At 38.7% G+C, this 17,267-nt stretch overlaps 3 protein-coding genes across 10 annotated transcripts in view; all 3 read right to left on the bottom strand.

Moving 5' to 3' along the window:
• Nucleotides 1–774: 774 nt before the first annotated feature.
• On the bottom strand, nt 775–5,115 carry LOC127356799 (transformer-2 protein homolog alpha). Of its 3 annotated transcripts, XM_051388823.1 has the most exons (9): nt 4,908–5,115; nt 4,337–4,378; nt 3,605–3,738; nt 3,323–3,482; nt 2,809–2,997; nt 2,286–2,401; nt 1,967–2,167; nt 1,708–1,778; nt 775–1,568 (listed from the first exon to the last, which is right to left on the bottom strand). In XM_051388823.1, the coding sequence occupies exons 1-9, from the start codon at nt 4,938–4,940 to the stop codon at nt 1,558–1,560; spliced, it is 957 nt and encodes a 318-aa protein (XP_051244783.1). In that variant the 5' UTR covers nt 4,941–5,115; the 3' UTR covers nt 775–1,557. The 3 variants fall into 3 exon arrangements, with proteins under 3 accessions (XP_051244783.1, XP_051244790.1, XP_051244801.1); XM_051388830.1 differs by lacking the exon at nt 4,337–4,378; XM_051388841.1 differs by lacking the exon at nt 4,908–5,115 and having other exon boundaries at nt 4,103–4,378.
• A 728-nt stretch (nt 5,116–5,843) lies between these two features.
• senp2 (SUMO specific peptidase 2) lies at nt 5,844–13,720 on the bottom strand. Of its 2 annotated transcripts, none has more exons than XM_051388752.1 (17): nt 13,390–13,720; nt 11,542–11,603; nt 11,323–11,435; nt 10,590–10,656; nt 10,374–10,455; nt 10,063–10,237; nt 9,470–9,576; nt 9,297–9,379; nt 9,052–9,100; nt 8,880–8,952; nt 8,619–8,771; nt 8,392–8,523; nt 7,582–7,806; nt 7,317–7,396; nt 7,139–7,223; nt 6,948–7,043; nt 5,844–6,835 (listed from the first exon to the last, which is right to left on the bottom strand). In XM_051388752.1, exons 1-17 carry the CDS (start codon nt 13,566–13,568, stop codon nt 6,773–6,775), a joined length of 1,824 nt encoding a protein of 607 aa, XP_051244712.1. In that variant the 5' UTR covers nt 13,569–13,720; the 3' UTR covers nt 5,844–6,772. The 2 variants fall into 2 exon arrangements, with proteins under 2 accessions (XP_051244712.1, XP_051244701.1); XM_051388741.1 differs by having other exon boundaries at nt 8,619–8,774; nt 13,390–13,719.
• Nucleotides 13,721–14,557: 837 nt separating this feature from the next.
• pcnt (pericentrin) overlaps nt 14,558–17,267 on the bottom strand; it is a 36,874-nt gene continuing 34,164 nt past the window's right edge. For all 5 annotated transcript variants that reach the window (XM_051388602.1, XM_051388620.1, XM_051388611.1 and 2 more), the window contains one exon: nt 14,558–15,023. In XM_051388602.1, coding sequence (XP_051244562.1) covers nt 14,980–15,023 — 44 coding nt within the window. In that variant the 3' untranslated portion in view covers nt 14,558–14,979. The remainder of the gene's footprint in view (nt 15,024–17,267) is intronic.

Here is a 17,267-nt window from a genome sequence, read left to right as displayed (position 1 = left end):
GGTCGGAGAGAGACCAATCACAGCCTGTATCAAATTGTGTTTATGTTATCAATTTTATTTTTCGTTGTAATACATTTATTTGTAGTCTTCTTAGGTTGTAAAATGTATGAATAAATTGCTTTATTGTTTTACAGTTCGCTTAACTTCCTGTCTTTCCGTAGTGAATCCTCACTAGAGGTCGCCATTGTAAAGGGTGCGTTCAGGAACATGCATACAACCATTAAATAAATCTATTTACTGTGTGGCAAAATAGTGTTCAACAAAATGTATTATTTATTATTAAAGTTTACTCCTGACCTTGGAAACAGCAGGCAACCAAACAATGTCACAATAAGCTCAAAGTAGCTGTTCTGGAGCTTTTCATCGTGTCACGTTCTTCCTCAGAGAACAAACGTGTTGAAATGTAATTTTTCGAAGCACTTCAAGGACTTCTTGGCTATGTTTAAGAGTATTTTGACAAAATGATCTCACCACAGTCCTTTAATATTGTTGTATGTTAATTTTTTATTGATATGTGAACTATCTTTCACTTGATTTCTTCATTACATTACTATACTTTTATATATACTTCATACTATATACATTCAACAGCACAGTATTTAACTGTCTGGTTATTAGCTACCAAAAACAAAACTTTAATCTCAGCATTAGGCTCTGCTACACTAAATCTAAAAGGCACCTTAATTAGTATAATCGGTAATACCAGTTTACCATTTTTTCATGTCAAATGGCTGCTGTGGAAAAACTTGTATTTTTCAAATGAGAGTGCATTCGTAGAGTAAAAGCAGTAATGTTTTTATTTGTCAAGAAAAAACAAAAATTCCAAAACATTTGATGGGACTTCGTGGTACAATACCTGCAGCATTCCTGCCTCTAAAACCATGGAACAATGTGACCATTACAGTATACTACACATTGTTACTGAACAACAGAGCAAAATGACCCAAGTAATTTTTTATTGCTTATTTACAACCAAGAGTATTTATCCATCAGAAAAGGAAAAAAAAAAAAAAGACAGAAATGAAAAAGAAACATTTAAAACATTTCAAAAGAGTAAACTAGGATCTGGACAGTTTAGGAAACTAACTACATAAGAACAGCAAAACAAGAAGTTGTAATATAACTGGCACAAAGAATCCTGCTCATATAAAAACAAGTCTGTCGAGCCAAGCCAGTCCCCAACAGGTTTGTTAGCTGTCACGAGGATACCCAAAAATTACTTCACAGATTTTAATTAAAAAAAAAAAATAGGGCAGAAATAAGTCAATGAACAAGTGATAGGTTTTTGGTGCAGACCCCGAGAATAGCCCCCTTCCATTTGAACAACTTTTCTGCCATTTAAAACTTTTGGCAGAACATCCACACGATTCTTCCTAGACATTCAATAATGACTGATCTTCTACTAAAACTGTGGTTCTCCGACAAACTGTATGTTATGACCATTTTTTTCAATTCTTTAATACATAAACAAGTCCAGAACTCCAATTACATACATAATATCCAAAGAAAAGCATCCAAGCAATAACACTGAATTTGTCATGTTTCTTCTCTGACTGCTCAGTAGTGACCTGTGAAAGAAGTTACAGGGTAAGAGATTTTAGTGACAAAGTATGTGTGAAGGTTATATAATATGTTTAGTTCATATAAAGTTTCAAAAAGCCAATAATCTAATGTCTATCTTATGATAGAAACATGGTGTAAACATACGTGGTGAGTAGGACCGTGATCGGGATCGTGAGCGGTACCCTCTGCTATAATAAGGAGACGGAGATCTGCGTCTGTAGGGGAGGAGAACAAAACCACAACACTTTAGCATGTTACACGTAAGTTAAGATCACTCAATTAACGAGATTCATTTGAGTCCTAAAGTCTGGACAGTTATCAGTAGACTACTCCATTCTGAAATTAATCAATAGTCTCTCACTACCAGTAGTCTTGGGAGAAAGAAACAGACAAAAGAACTCACCTGTATGATCTGTATTCTCTGTCGTCATAGCGATCATAGTCACGTTCATACCCTCTGTCATAGCCCCTGTCGTAGCCCCTGTCGTAGTCCCTTGAGGTGCGCCGCGATGAACCACCGCTACTGCTACCACCACCGCCACCACCGCCGCCGCCGCCGCCACCACCACCTCCACTTCCACTACCACTACCACCGCCGCCGCCACTGTAAAAACACACAGAATAGAAACGTTTAGACACCATCGGGAGACACCACAAACAGTAGCTTAGGGAAAATATCGCTGTTGTTAAAACAAACACAGCCTGGTTAAAGAAACACTCACTATGTGGGACGTCCCATGTAGATTCCAGGAGTGGGAGTGTGGGCTCGTTTTGTAATGGAGAAATCTACTCGGATCCTACGCCCATCGAGCTCCATTCCGTTAGCACGCTCCTTAGCCTAAATCCCACAACAACACAAAAGGTTTATGTTTTCAATTCATTACAGACACTTTAAACAAATACCCCTTTTATACAGAGATGTGTAACATTCACACGGCTTACCAAATGCATATTCACAAACTGAACCCATTTATATGATGGCTGTCACTGTAGCTGAGTTACCAATAAAAAATTTAAAAAAAGTTATGTTTCACTTTCATATCTCTCATCAAAAAAGAATAATTAACATCCATCACAAGTTACCAGAGCCCAAAGTGGGGTATTAAATTTGCTTACTCAACAGTTAAAACCCCAAACTATCCAAGTAGTTCTCATAAGAAAAAAAAAAAATTTGCTATTTAATTGGTATTTAAGAGTCAACATTATACAATTTTAAAATGCATACATCGGTCTCATCTTCCTTACCTCCTTGGAGTCCTCAGAGTTTTCAAAGTAGACAAAGGCAAAGCCTCTTGAGCGACGCGACTGCTGGTCATAAACGATGTTGACGTCACTCAAAGGGCCGTATTTAGAGAAAACCTCCCTGAGATCCCTCTCAGTGGTGTACAGACTAAGTCCAAACACACCCAGGCAGCTGTTGGGGTCTGGGTTGGCCTGGGAGAGTAGAGAGAAGTGAAAAAACATTGTGAGCAAATGACCTGCCACGTCACTGCAATAAATCCTGCTAAGTGAAGGAATGTGATGACTTTACAGTGATTTTATTATTTATGACTCATTTTACCAAGTTTTTGTTTAAGAAATGACATTTCGGAAGACTACAAACCATTTAGGGCTTTTAATCATGATCTTATGCAATCATGAAGACAATACGAAATTGTTAAATGTGTCTGTAAAGTTTCTTTAGATTAAGTATTTTTTACATTCACAAAACTTCAAAGTCTGTGGAAACCCCAACCTCCAAGAAGCACTAAATATGTACCCTGTTGCCAATGTGTCTGCGACGATTTGACATGGGGGAACGGCTGTGGCTTCTTCGTCTGCGGTACTCCCAGCTACGAGATCGGCTCCTGGAGCGGCGTTTGTGGGAGCGGGAACGAGAGCGGGAGTAGTGTCTGCGTGAACTCCGGTGGGAACGGGACCTGGGGATAGACATACACTTAACTCGGATAACATGATTTACTTGTGTCATGCACACACACCAGGCTCAAAAATCTAGTTTTCAAATCCACGTCACTACCTAACTTCATATGCACATTCTTACCTGGATTTTGATCTGGATCGAGAGTGAGATCTAGACCTGGAACGGCGGGAACCATCTTTGGAGCGTGCTGGTGAGCGGCTGGTGGATTTCCCAGAGCCCCGAGGGGATGCACTCCTCGAGCCGGGCCGTGAGTCCTGAACAGACCAGACACCGGGGTAAGAAACACTCTAAAGCCAAACAACAAGTATTAAGGGCCAGCAGGCGACTGTGCTTGCCCTTTACGTGCCACTTTCAGAAAGGCTTCACCACAATTTGGAGTTTAACAGGTTTGACACTAAATATTTAAGAATTTGATTATACAAGATCACACTGCAAAAAAAATAATATTTCAAGTAGAAAAAGTAGTAATTTAGCTGAAATATAGATATAGTATGGAGAGATTGACCAGTTATGTTTCTGATAAAGAGAGGGGAAAAATCGTGCATGCTTAATAGAAAGAAACAGGATGAAATAGAGTAATAACATAGCAGACTGTTAGGAAATTACTCATAACGTTACCCCGGTATACTTCTGATCTTAACTTCATAACTTCTTTAACTTCATTACTTCAAAACAACCCTTCATTTCTTCTTTCTTCTGTTTGACATTATGACTTCTTTTTTCCTCCTCTTCCCCCATTTACCATCTGCCATTACAACACTAGTAGTGGGGACAGATCTTGATCGCTTCTTTTCAGCATCCCATATATTAGCATGCATCAACACCATCAGCTTCAAATACTAATAACTTCACATCTGAAACGTCTTCCGCCTTTTTCTTTCTTCCAACCTCAACCTTAACAAAGAACAAACAAGGGTGATAAGGCAAGTTGGTTTCGGCAAGAACCAAAAAAAAAAAAAAAAAAAAAAAAAAGGTACAAAGAAAAGCAGCAAAACCAGAAAAACAACACAAAATAGCTGAATACACGTTTAGCTTATAAGTTAGCTTGATATTGTTTGATTGGTCCTACTATGCTACTATGCAATACACCGATACAAACCTGAAAAATCAAGTGGGTAAAGTAAATATTAACGCTAAGTTGTAAATTAGCGGCAAAATTAAGGTAGCATGGTCAGGCGGCGGCCTCGCTCTGTGTAGGCCGCATGTAGCTAACGTTAGCTAGAGTTACAGGTATTGTTATGTAGCTACATTTACCTAACTTACGATAACCGTACACTCCTTCCGATAACTCACAGAAACGTTTATAAACCTTTATAAACAACCGACCTTTCTAAAGCTTGCCAGGCCACGTTGCCATTACCCGACCTGCATTAAACAGCGAAGTTAGCTTAGCGCCTTTCCAACGTTGTTTTTCTGAACTCACCTGCTCCCTGAACTCTTTCTCGTTGTCACTCATATTATTGTAACTAGACAGTCGATGTGTAAAATTTAAAAAGAAAGGTTCGCGGTTCACTGCATCTATTGATTTAACCTAGTTGCATGCTGAATTTACCGCAAAGCAAACCGGTTTGAACTGAACTAACGTTAACGCAGGCTAACGTTCATCACGTTCCGCTACAAGCGGTCGTTAACCTGATCCGGTTTGATTTTCACAATAAAAGCGTAATCTCCAAGAGACTTGTAATTTGCGTCCCACTGCATTTCAAGTAAGAAATAACAAGTTTTAATAATAACATGAACTACATTTGGTCTTTCATTGCTACTGCACTTTCTAAAATCCTGTTTAACAAAAATTATAAACGACCCTGTAAGGCAGATATATAGTTATTCCTCAAAGTAGTGGCATATTAGTAATAACTTGGACATTAAATTGTTGCTTTGTGTGTAGATACCTACAGTATTTCCGTCAATAATACCAATACACACTGGGGTATTGTATGCAATATAAAGAAGCACCTTTTTTGTAGGCCCCATGTTTGAATGATTCTCAGTAATTATTTCTTCTTCATTAAATCACTGTCTAAATATACAATATCAATGTTGTAGTAGTAAAAAAGTGAAGTGTGTGTATTTTAAGTGGCTGCTGCTTGTATACAGTAAATGCATCCACTAATTGCAAAATAACATTATAGACTTTTCAGTGATAATGACCTCTATTAATCTGTTTAAATGACCAAATCCAGGCCAGAAGTTGTACTTTCTGGTTGCATTACAATCCCTGATGTAGCAGACCACTAAGAAAAAATGATGTAATATATTGTGATGTAATATTGAGGTAAATGTGACAACATTTAGTAATTTAGATTTCAGGTCATACCAAATGAACACTGTCATTTACAGAAATATATCAAACTCCAACTTAAAAAATGAAATACTTTATTACAGGAGGGCGAAAAAAAAAAAAAATCACATCTTTAAAGCATGAACTCAAACATGCATGTGTGTACAGTAGTTTGCTATGAAGTATAGTACACTGTAAGTCAATGTAATAGCCCTAGTAGCCTCTTGCAGTATGCTCATAGAAAAGATTCACAGACCTACAGCGCCTTATGTTACACAAAGAAATCACTGCTCCACTTGTGGAGAAAAAACAAACTATACACACTCCAAAAACATCCAGTCAAGTCATAAATAATAGCAACACAAACATACTACAAGCACTCAACCATGCATTTTTGTTCTGATGTGGTTTTGATTATCACTTTCTATATTTTCTAGAGCAACTGAGTGTCATAACAAATAGCATTGGAGTTAGTTGCTGTACACTCATTTCATTTTAATTGGGCAGGAACAGCCAAATTAGACCTAAATATCACTGACCAGTGACAATCTAATTCAATGAAGAAATTACTTTGAATTGTATGTGACCAAGTAATTTCCCAAAATATACAAAAGCATGCTCCAAGTTGAGCTCAGTGTCAGAGGGCTGAAGGCACTTTAGGCAGAACTTCAAACAGCAGGTCAATTACAAAAAGCCATTCAGTCAGTAGTGCCAAAGCTTGTTTAAGACATACACTTCTTACATCCTAATAATGTCTCCAATTACAACTCAGAGATTATAAATTGTTAACATGTCCCCAACAGGGAAAGAGACATAATCAACTCTTAAGACTAGTGTTTGATTTCTCCTGACCAGAACAGCTAGACTGGGTTAGATTTCAGTCAGTAAAGTTCACTTCTTTGGCCCATTCATTTATTTTTATTCACCACGTAGTTACTGGACACAAGTGCTTCTCCCATTGAGAAAGTCTATGTTGTTAGGCCATTCATTGAGATTGTTGCAATCCTCTACAGCAGCTTCTGATTGAGGATTTCCCAAATCATTAACTTCCTGAAGAGCGGCATATGGCACTGTAGAGAAAGAGGCAAATGTTACTTTTAGTTTTTATGGAAAGAAAATAATGTAAAAAAAAAAATTAATTAAACAAAGAAGTATTACTAGATCAGGTGAATATGTATATACCTGTTTAAAGGTGAGAGGCCTTCCTTTTGCGATATAGTCAGCGTATTTACAGGCAAAAACACCACAATCACTGCCATTTTTCTGCTGGGGAATCTCCTATAGAGGCATGAACAGAGTGCAAAACATTCATTACACCGTAACAATAAAAACAGTCAAGTTAGTTGTACGTCATTCATCTTTATTTGACTTACAGTGGCCCTCAAACTTCCAACAGTCCATTTGGCGCTGTCAAGATCTCTGCCTTTCTTTGCTTTGTGCTCCTCTTTAAGGTAGAGTCTGGAAAACGAGCACAATGAAGCCATTAACTATGCAAGAATACTAGATTTCTAGAATCAATAGCTTGAGTTTAAGAGCACAACGAGGACTCACAGTAAAAGACTGCAGATGTCATCGTGTCTCTGGCCCATCGAGTCATATGACTTCACTGTCTTTGACTTAAAATCAATCACCTGGAATGAGAGTGATGAGTGTGAAAGGGAGGGAAAACTGTTCAAATGTGAGTATTTAGTAATGAGTATAATGTGTTTCTTTAAACTAACACTGACAAAGTAATAAATGAATACACTAGACTAAAAAGGAGGAATATAACATGGCAACAAATAATACATCTACAGTCATTGTGGGTCTGACTCACAGCCATTGCCCAGTGGACGCCCAGGTGCAGAGGGACCAGGATGAGGTCATAGAGGAAAAGGTCAAAAGCCTTGGTCCAGCGCTTCACCGCAGTGTGTCCTCCCACCTGCCCGCCTCCACCACCCCGCAGCTTCGGAAAGAAGAAGGTGCTGAAGGAGTAGACTTTTAATCCTGCTGCTTCACCAGAACACCGCTCCATGACCAGGGAAAGGTAGAAGTTTATCACCTTCGTTGGAGGAAATAGAGGAGAAAATTTAATTAATTAAAAAAATAAACATCTCACATAAACACACCCTAAATGTTCTGTTGTGTTTTGACAAAATAATATACAAGTTCTTCTCTTTCTTCTCTCAACAAACTTTGTTTCCATGGTGACTAGGTACAGTAGTTGCTACTACCACCAAACTGAATTTGTCTGGTATGTGAAGCACTGACAAAAACAAAATTAATTACACTGTTAATGAAGAGGTAGGTAGTATTATTTAATTGTACCACTATCATTGGAAGCAATGGAGGGTTCAGCATCACAAATGTGATTAAACACTTGCATGAAGAAGAACGTTTGTGTGAACTTCCACCATGGAAGGTTTTAAATAATAATTTACAGGCAACAATTAACAAAACTAACAGTAAGTTGCCAGTGACACCTGTGTAAATGTGTACAGTCACCATTATCCATTCACCCTAAAACCGTGTTAATCTTTTAAATCCATCTAGCCGATTGTATTACATAGAAATGAATGACTAAAATAAAAAGACTAAACATACTCACAATAAACTTAACTTAAACTGTCACACTCTGAGTACATACCTCATCGTTCAGCCAGCCGCCTTCCTGCAGTGTGGCCAGGTCTCTCTGCGTGATGCGCAGTTTGAAAGCTGCACTCAGAACAAGGTTGGGATCACTCTGAGCCAGAGAGTGACTCACCTCCGCTGCCATTTCCTAAACACAAAGACAATAAATATATATGAAATAAAATAAACTACATCCATGTTTTCTTCAAAACGGTGACTACACGTCTGTCCTGACCATCTCACCTTGGTCAGCCAAGGTATGTCCTCATCGCTGTGTCTTGCGTGTGCAGTGTGTGCAGAATGTGTGTCGGGGAAACTGACAGCAGGAGTATCTCTGTCCACAAGATTGAGGCGAGTAGCTACTTCTGTAGAAAGGTCCAACTCTGCTGCCTGTTTCTGCTGCAACGGAGGTTGACAGCAGAAATAATACATTTGCATTTCCACCCATAATTATACAGTAATGAGTGCTTTGACATGTCACGAGAGAGCAAGAGAAATGACTACCTTTGCACATCTAGCAGGCTGTGTGTCCGTAAAGGCTCCACTGAATGTCTTACTAAAGGTTAAGCTACTCCGCCTGGAGATAAATCAAATAGAGGTTAGTAAAATAATCAGAGTTCATCACTATATAAATACGTTACACACACAGACACACAGACAGATTTACTACACCAACCTGTCCTTGGTTGCAGATGCATTTCTCCATGTAAACACATTTGGGGCAGCTGTGCAAAGAAGATAAGTGTCAGTTGAGCAGAACATATTTCAATCTAGTTTGAATCAACTGACGGTGTTATGTGAAAAGGTACCTGCTTAATTAATACATTGTTTAAATCTATTAAAAGCAATGCCCCAAACAAGTAGGAAGTAATTACAACTGGGACCTGCAACTAAAATATGGTATATACATGGGCATCTTACCTGTGTATCCCGTCTTCCTGGGCAATGATTCAAAGGCTTTTCCTGAAGCAGCAGTTTTGGGATCAGTCTGAGACAGCGATTCACTGAGAGCAAAAGGAGTTAAGAAGTTGTTAAATGGATCTTGATGTAATTTCTAAAAACAAAAAGCACGTGATTAATATGGTTATACTCACTCTTGCGGTTTTGTTTGGTTGAAAGGAAGTGGTTGGCTTTTGCTGTATTTTTCTGTCACCATCTCCAGCAAGCGCCGGTAGTGCTCCTTATTATTCTGTTTTATGGCCTAAAGGGAGAACCCAAATACATGATAACTGAGCCAAGTGGTAGTAGGAGTCTTGAAGCATGACTCCTCTGAATGCAGAAAGTGGTAAATGGGGCTAACTGGTTGAAGGTTGAAATTTAATTAGACAGAAATCATGTGGGTAAACTTTACTCCTTTTACTTGTACTCAAAATGGGTGAATCTATGAGAGCTAGGACTAATTTAACTAGAGTTAGTCCAATACATTGGCCAATTTTGGCTTGTTGCTGATATAAGAAAGGCCAAACTAGGTCTGAAGTGTCACCAGTACAATCATTGTAAGATTTTTTTTAAAACTCCTACATACTGATTCCAGAGTCATTCTAAATCAAGCCTATATTTTACAATAAATAAATTAAATGCAGCCTATTGTGGCAATAAGAAATTAAAATTCATAAAAATTGTATGCACAAGGTAAGATCATAAATTATCCTTATGTAAATCCAAGCCAAACACTTGATTATTTTACCTCTTCCACAGTAAGACTGGGTTTGTAGCAGCGATTGTATCCAAAGCCATTGCAGGTTGGATCAGGGTTTGCAGTTCCCACCCTCAGAGAAGGTCTGGAGGGCAGCAGCTGGAGGGAGCCTCTCCTCTCCCGCTCCTTCCCCCTGTCGGCGAGCCCTGCAGACAGCCCTGCCCCACTGGATTCAGAAAGGTTGTGTACATTAGCAAGGAAACATTGTCAAAAGGAGATACTGATGGTATGCAGCCCTATAGGTATATTTACAGCAAATTGGGCGAGTGAAGGGAACTGGACTGTGACAGTGGACCACTTGCCTGTATTTCCTCATTAAAGGAGGTGAGGAGCTCTGAAAGGGATTCTTCCCACCCCTCTCATTCACTCCACCCACTGGTTTACCTGTGGAGAAAGAATAAAATGAACCAAATCACGATGGGGCTAAGGATGAGAGGACTCTATGGTAAAGACTGTGGATGAGAAGTGACCTAAACACAGTCAACAGATCATTGACAGCTATAGCTGTCTTCACTTACTCATTCTCCAGTCAGTACTGTTCAACCATGAGGTGTGGAGCTCATCTATCCCCATCAGAGTAACAGGCTGGATCAACAAAGAAAATGCAATTTAATTAAAAATGAAGAATACAAATCAAATTTAACACCAGAGCATCAAACGATCAAAGTTGTCCTTACTTCCTCAGCTACTTAATAATAACAGTTTTAAGTGTCCAATGTAGTCTAACTGTCACATTGACTCACATATAATATCGTGTCCAGATACACACATATTTTGTGTTGACCCACTAGACGTGATTTGCAGTTCAGAATTTGTCTCACGATGCAATTTAAATACCCACTTGTGATCATTTTTCATTTACATTTGATATTAGATTGAGGAATCTAAGTACAGCCTTCAGAACCTCTGTAAATCAAAATCAACTGTATTTACATGTGTTTGTATGTTTATTTTAGTATATGCAAACTACAAGGTGAGGAGGTGGATCTTTTAAAAAGTCAGACAGTTAAGTTCATGCTACACTACATACAAATTATAGTAACATTCCCAAATGTGTCCTTGGTGGATTTTGAATGTAACACATCTCTATTTAGAACTCACTTAGTTCACTTGTGGTCAGATTACCCACGAAACATTAAAGCACCGAGTCTGAGCAGGACCGTCGATCCACACAGCTAAAATGTTCACTACACCTCTTCTCCTGTACCAAATTTCAAATGCATGTCTGATGGTGGGAGATGGAGCACAAACCTGTGTGTCTTCATAATGTCTTGGCTTGTCACACCTGGTCGTCAGCGGGTTCCGCAGCCTGAGCAGACCTGCTACCCCGGCCACAGTCTTCTTCACAAAGCTAATAACTACATCTGACACACAGGACACAACATGTCAACAACCATCTTCATTTCTGTTGGAATTAATATCAAGACTTTTTGTTGTTGTTGTTGTTTTTTTTTTTTTTAAAAAACAAACCTCGTCTGCGTCTTTTCACCTCTACCTGGTCATTCTGGCAAACGCCGTCTGCAACATCAACACTGTAACAGGAAAAACGGTTTAAGAGGGATGATAGCAACAATATTAAGTAACACAATAGTCTTCAATAACAACACTATCAGCAATGTGATGACACATTTGGATAAGCTTCAGTTTGAGCTTTGAGTTTGTTTAATTCTAATACAACAGTTCAGCAGTACATTCATAAAAGGTTATAATGTTCACTTTTCAGTTGTAACTGTTTTAGAGAGGTGTTGAATCAACTTTATGGTCGTTGTGGAGGCTGCAGTTTGTGCTTCTGTTGAACTGTATCACTTATACAGAGAGGTGTTTTGACTATTTAGTAGGGTAGACAAAACATTTAGGCAACTAACAATTCTTATTATTGATTTATCTTACAAGTCTGTCTACTTAGGATGTCTGTAAAATGTAAGCAAACTGAAAAATACCAATCATAGTTCAGTCCAAGGGGATGGCTTGTTTAGTCTGACTAGTCCAAAACCCACAGATATTCAGTTAACATATAAAACTGAGACAAGAAGCAAATCCTCACACTGAAGAGGCTGACAACTGAGAATACTGGTGATTTTAATAATTCCTCGAATATCATAATAGTTGCTAAATGACTTCAATCAACTAGTCGATGAACTGACTAAGCATTTCAGCTCCACAAAATATCTCAAATACAGTTAAACCCTTACAAAAATAAATGGGGGGGACATAAGATTTGAACCACCTCTATCAATACAATACAATTTAACTGTACCATGAACTACAGCCTCCAAAAGGACCATAAAGTTGAACTGAGACTTGAAAACTGGACTTTATAATCTTAAGTAGGATTCATTGCAGGACTGTGCATGATAACACATGTCATTTGAGTTTGTCCATACATTTCTTCTTGGTAACTGTGGCTTCAAAAATCCTACACACAAACTCATATAGCGTTAACATATGTCTTTGAATTTACGTTTTAGGATATTGCTAAGAAGGAGAGTTTATCAATGAACTGAGATGCAGCCTGTGTGAAAAGAAAGGAAATGTTTAAAGCTAGCAGAATCTCTCTCTACTGTCAGAGATAGAAAGCAGACAGATCTTAACCAAGTACAGACTCCGTCACCACAAACAGGACATTAAAAAGGGAAGACACAAAAAAAATCATGGCAACCAAAACAATATGTGATCAGTTTGACAGGTGAGGTTGAGACAGAGATGCACTTCCTCCTGCAATGCAAAACTATCAATATTATAAGGAACATTTATTTTAACAAACTCTTATTGCAGATTTCAAAGATCTTAAAAATTTATTTAAAAAGAATATAATAATAGAAGAAAATAATCATAAGAGAAGGAGACAGGGCTGCCCAATATGTATTAACATGCCACAACCTGAGGTACAGTGACTGACAGACACACTCACATTTACATACTCTTCATTGTTTCTACTTTATTTTAAATTATTGTTATCATTTCCTTACTAATCTACACATACATATATTCTGACACTTGCCAACCAATGTCTGCGTCTGATTCCCCTGCCAATAAAGCCCTCTTTTGAATTGAACTGAGAGAAAACACCAGCACCACCAGAAGACACCTACACTAATGTCACACCATCATCAGCACAGGTCAGCTAACTAGCGCCACTTACCCGATAACTCCCTCAACCTCCTGGGTTAAATTATCGACTGATTTCTTCAGCTAAGATAGACAACCAAACCATTACACAACAAGGGGACCATAACAGTGTACCGACAATTCAACTACGACCAGTAAACACCTACATAGAGTATTAAAAAAGGCGTTTTAACTTCCATAACAACCGACCTCTGGTAGTTCCGTTTAGCCGGTCTACAGTGGGTCTCGTGCCGCTGCGCTCCCGCTTTCACGCCAGGTCGCGTGGGTACCTCCTCGCTAGCGTTACCTCTCCCGGGCCACTCGGTGGGGTTTTGCCCCGTAACGGGCTCAAACAGCGACGATATTCCGTCAACTATCCATCCATACATCCCAGACAGATACGAGAAAATTGTACCGGGGGCTTCTACGCGGGCCAGGACTATTTTCACCGCGGATAAGGTGTCATACAACGACCTACGACACGCAGCCTGCCGCTAGCTGACCGTTAGCAGCACTGTGGTTGGAACGCGAAGGATGTGCGTCATTCAGTGTTGATGTTTCACCGAGTGCGAACGTTCTCGTTGTCTGGGAAACACGAGCGGGCGGAGTTCTAAAGTGGAGCTGGAGTGGAAACAGGACATGGAGAGAATGGCCACAGGCGGCGTCTGCCGACATTATAAACGAACGAACCCCCCTGATAAGAAGGTATAAAAGCGTCAGTGGGAGATCAGATGATCATTGGCTGCTGCCGAGCTGCTCAGGTGTCAATTCTTGGTTACATAATGATTACTGTCACAGTTACTATATCTGAAAGAGAAACAAATAGTAGGGAAAGAGCTGTATTGTTTAGGAGTTGATTGGCTGCTTAGCAAGAAGCAAAGTGTAATCAATTAAAGCTCTTAATAAAAATTCCCGCGCAGCTCATTGCAGGAAAAGGGTAAGAATATGAAGTTATGCATTATTGGAATAAAAATGTGCGTTGCAAGTGAAAATTATCATTCACATTTTCTAGATTATAATTATCACATTTTAGACTTAATTCCTTGTAATTTTGATTTACCACGAGTATGTATATTTACATTTATCATGCATTTCTTGTCTTTTCTTGGTGTAAACTAGGATACATAATCACAAGTCTCACTAAAAGGGAAATAAGGCAAGGTCTGACTAATAAGGAGTCACTTAGACAACTTGACAAAGAAAGGCAAAAATGCAGAGAAATATAAAATGTTTAAATCTGGACCTATTCTGCTCTACAGTAACTCTGTTCCTCTTTTTTATGACTGTAAACAGGATATAGTATATTGATATTAAAAGAAAATGTTCAACAAGTCTATCCCATATTAAGGTTGAATAAATAAATAAATAGCCAACCCAGTTTGGTTTGTAAGCACAGATTTAAAATATTTTTCAACTTTATGGTACAAACATAGATAATACAAAAAAACACAAAAAGGTTCACCTTTATGCAATAAAACACTCACTAGCTAAGTTGATCATGGATTTCAAGTATAAAAACCAGTGCAAATTTGGACACATGTGCAATGAACATCAGTCCTATTTACATACAGTAGCACAAAAGGGTATAAAACATTAGTAGAAAAATAACAAGCAGACCCATTTAAAATAATGAAAAACATTTGTTCTTGCAATTCAAGAGTGACCTTCAAAATACTGAAGTACAGAGAATAGAAAACATTTAAAAATAATTTATGTACTCATTAAAAAAAAAAAAAAAAATTCTACATGGGTGTAAGGCATGGACAGTTTAGTGACGATATGCAGACAGGGGAGATGCTTTCAGTGGTCGAACAACTTCGGGTCAGGGTGGAGAACAGACGAACCTGATAGGACACACAAACGCACAAAATATTAGTTGGATAGCATCCCTTTTTTGCAGAGCTCAAGAACATAAAATCCAAACTATCATGAAGTTAAAACCCACTGCTGATAGTCCGACCTGTATGTCTTTAAGTAAACAGTACAGTTCAGAATAGTCGATAAGACAACGCTGCATTTTCAACACTAACACATGTCAGCAGAACCTCATATCATCATCAGATGAAATATTCAGTTCTGTAAAATAATACATGAATAAATGGTCCTACGATGAAGAAAAACACAAGTCACACTCAGGTCTTTGAGGTTAAATGTCTTGCAGGTGTTTGTTAGTGTGACAGATAAGTCACATTATAGGATTACAGGATTATACTGGTGTGTTTGTATGTCAGTCCATTTACTACAGTACTGCAAACCATTTTTTCAGAGCATACTACAGTTCTTTTTTTCTGAATGCCCTTTTTTTTAACCATGAAAACAACCACTGTTACAGTTAATGTCTGCATTTATGGAGCAAGTTTTATAAGCAAGAGACTTTTCCTGACCTGCAGATACCTTGCTAATGCCTGTATAATACAGTCAGTAATTTACTCTAAAATGAGCTGTAAATCAAGATTTCAGACACTTATGAATCGTCATGATTTTGCATTATCACTGACAGTCACACAACAGTAATTTCCTATAAAACGTGAGACATTGCATTGTGGGATTGTTGGCAGAAAGCAGTGTAGATGCCAGATTTTGCTCCATTCTGGGAATTTTTTAGGGCATTATACAGCGGACACATTTCACACTCACAATGTGGACACTCACTGCACTGCATTATGAATGCAGAGAGATTTTGGACAAATTTGGGTTTTTGTGTTTGCCGCGTTGAAAAGATGAAACCAGAGTTACGATTATCCTTTGTGTGATGTCCATGACTGCTTTGTTAGTCTCAGGCTTACATTTCTGATAACCCAGTTTCTGAATACAATGGAGCTCAAAGACTACTCAAATCTCAGTAGTCTGACTTTCCCCAACCACCTCGTAAAAGCACCAATATGTTTTCAGGTGGTTTCCCAGCTTAAAATAATTTCATGATAAACAAACTTATTCTTCACTGTAGAGTACTTCTTTTTTTTTTTTAAATATCAAGCTAAATTTAAATCCATGTTGCTTAATGTTTGTATCACTGGCATGCACTGAAACACATGTCTGGATGGACGGCATTCAATGAATAAAAAAAGAGGATCAGAAAACCTGCAGGGTACGTTCCACACTTATATTTTTCCACATTTACATTTAGTGCACTCGGTGTCAAGTCAGGACCCATCCTGAGAGGTGCATTGTGGTGCTTTATTGTTTGGTGGAGTGAGTACGCTACACTCACACTCACCTGGACCATTCAGGTAAAGGGGCGACAAGCAGCTCAGGTACAGCCATGTCCTATTCTCCTGCAGCCAGCGCTGCCGATAACCAATCATATCAGGAGAACAGGCTGACTGTATCCTCCTTTCCTCTTTAGGGGGCAGGGCTAAATGAGTCTGGCTTACTAGGTTGGGAGATGATAGAGCACACAGGTTTTGTGGGATTTAGTAACATGCTGTTTTGCAGGAAGTGTTACTGCCCCATCACAAACCAGAATTTTCTAGAATTACTTGTTTTGTAACTCTGTAATCAGCAGCAGCTGAAATGTGTACATTTCCAGGGAAAAACACTTCCTGGAAAACAAGGGACCAAATAAGGAGACATACATCTAATGCTGGGATCAGACTACACAATATTCTTGTCTTTTTATATCATCGTCTGATTAATCGATCATAGAAACATGGCAGACTACACACTTGGCAGTGAAGGTGGGCTCTGTCTTTTTCCTTTCCGGTGAGACTGACTGTGTAAAAGACATAATTTTCTTGCCTTGTTTACAGTCCACAGAAAGGTGGTCTGTTCTCCTATGGGGCAATCTTAGTGAGCATGATGTAGAAGCTGTCAGACTAGGAAAAATCTAAAATGCTAGTCTAGGACAATGAGAGGCGCCCCAGATGCTGCTATGGCTTGGTAATCTTCCCCTATGATGCTAAAAAGAGGTAAAACTAGACGGCACTCTTTCATTTGGGCAACTAACACGCCAATATTGTGTGGTCTGATCTCAGCATAAGAGCTATAAAACATAAACCCAGTGCCATGTAACATCTCCCAATGTGATATTACTTGCTACTTTTCCAATGAGGCGCTCAAAACCCAAGAAGTTGACAGAGTGGGATGCT

The sequence above is a fragment of the Dicentrarchus labrax genome, unplaced genomic scaffold (genome assembly GCF_905237075.1).
Source record: "Dicentrarchus labrax unplaced genomic scaffold, dlabrax2021, whole genome shotgun sequence".
Taxonomy (NCBI): domain Eukaryota; kingdom Metazoa; phylum Chordata; class Actinopteri; family Moronidae; genus Dicentrarchus; species Dicentrarchus labrax.
The sequence above is the reverse complement of the archived record's forward strand: the minus strand, read 5'-3'. Positions and strand labels throughout refer to the sequence as shown.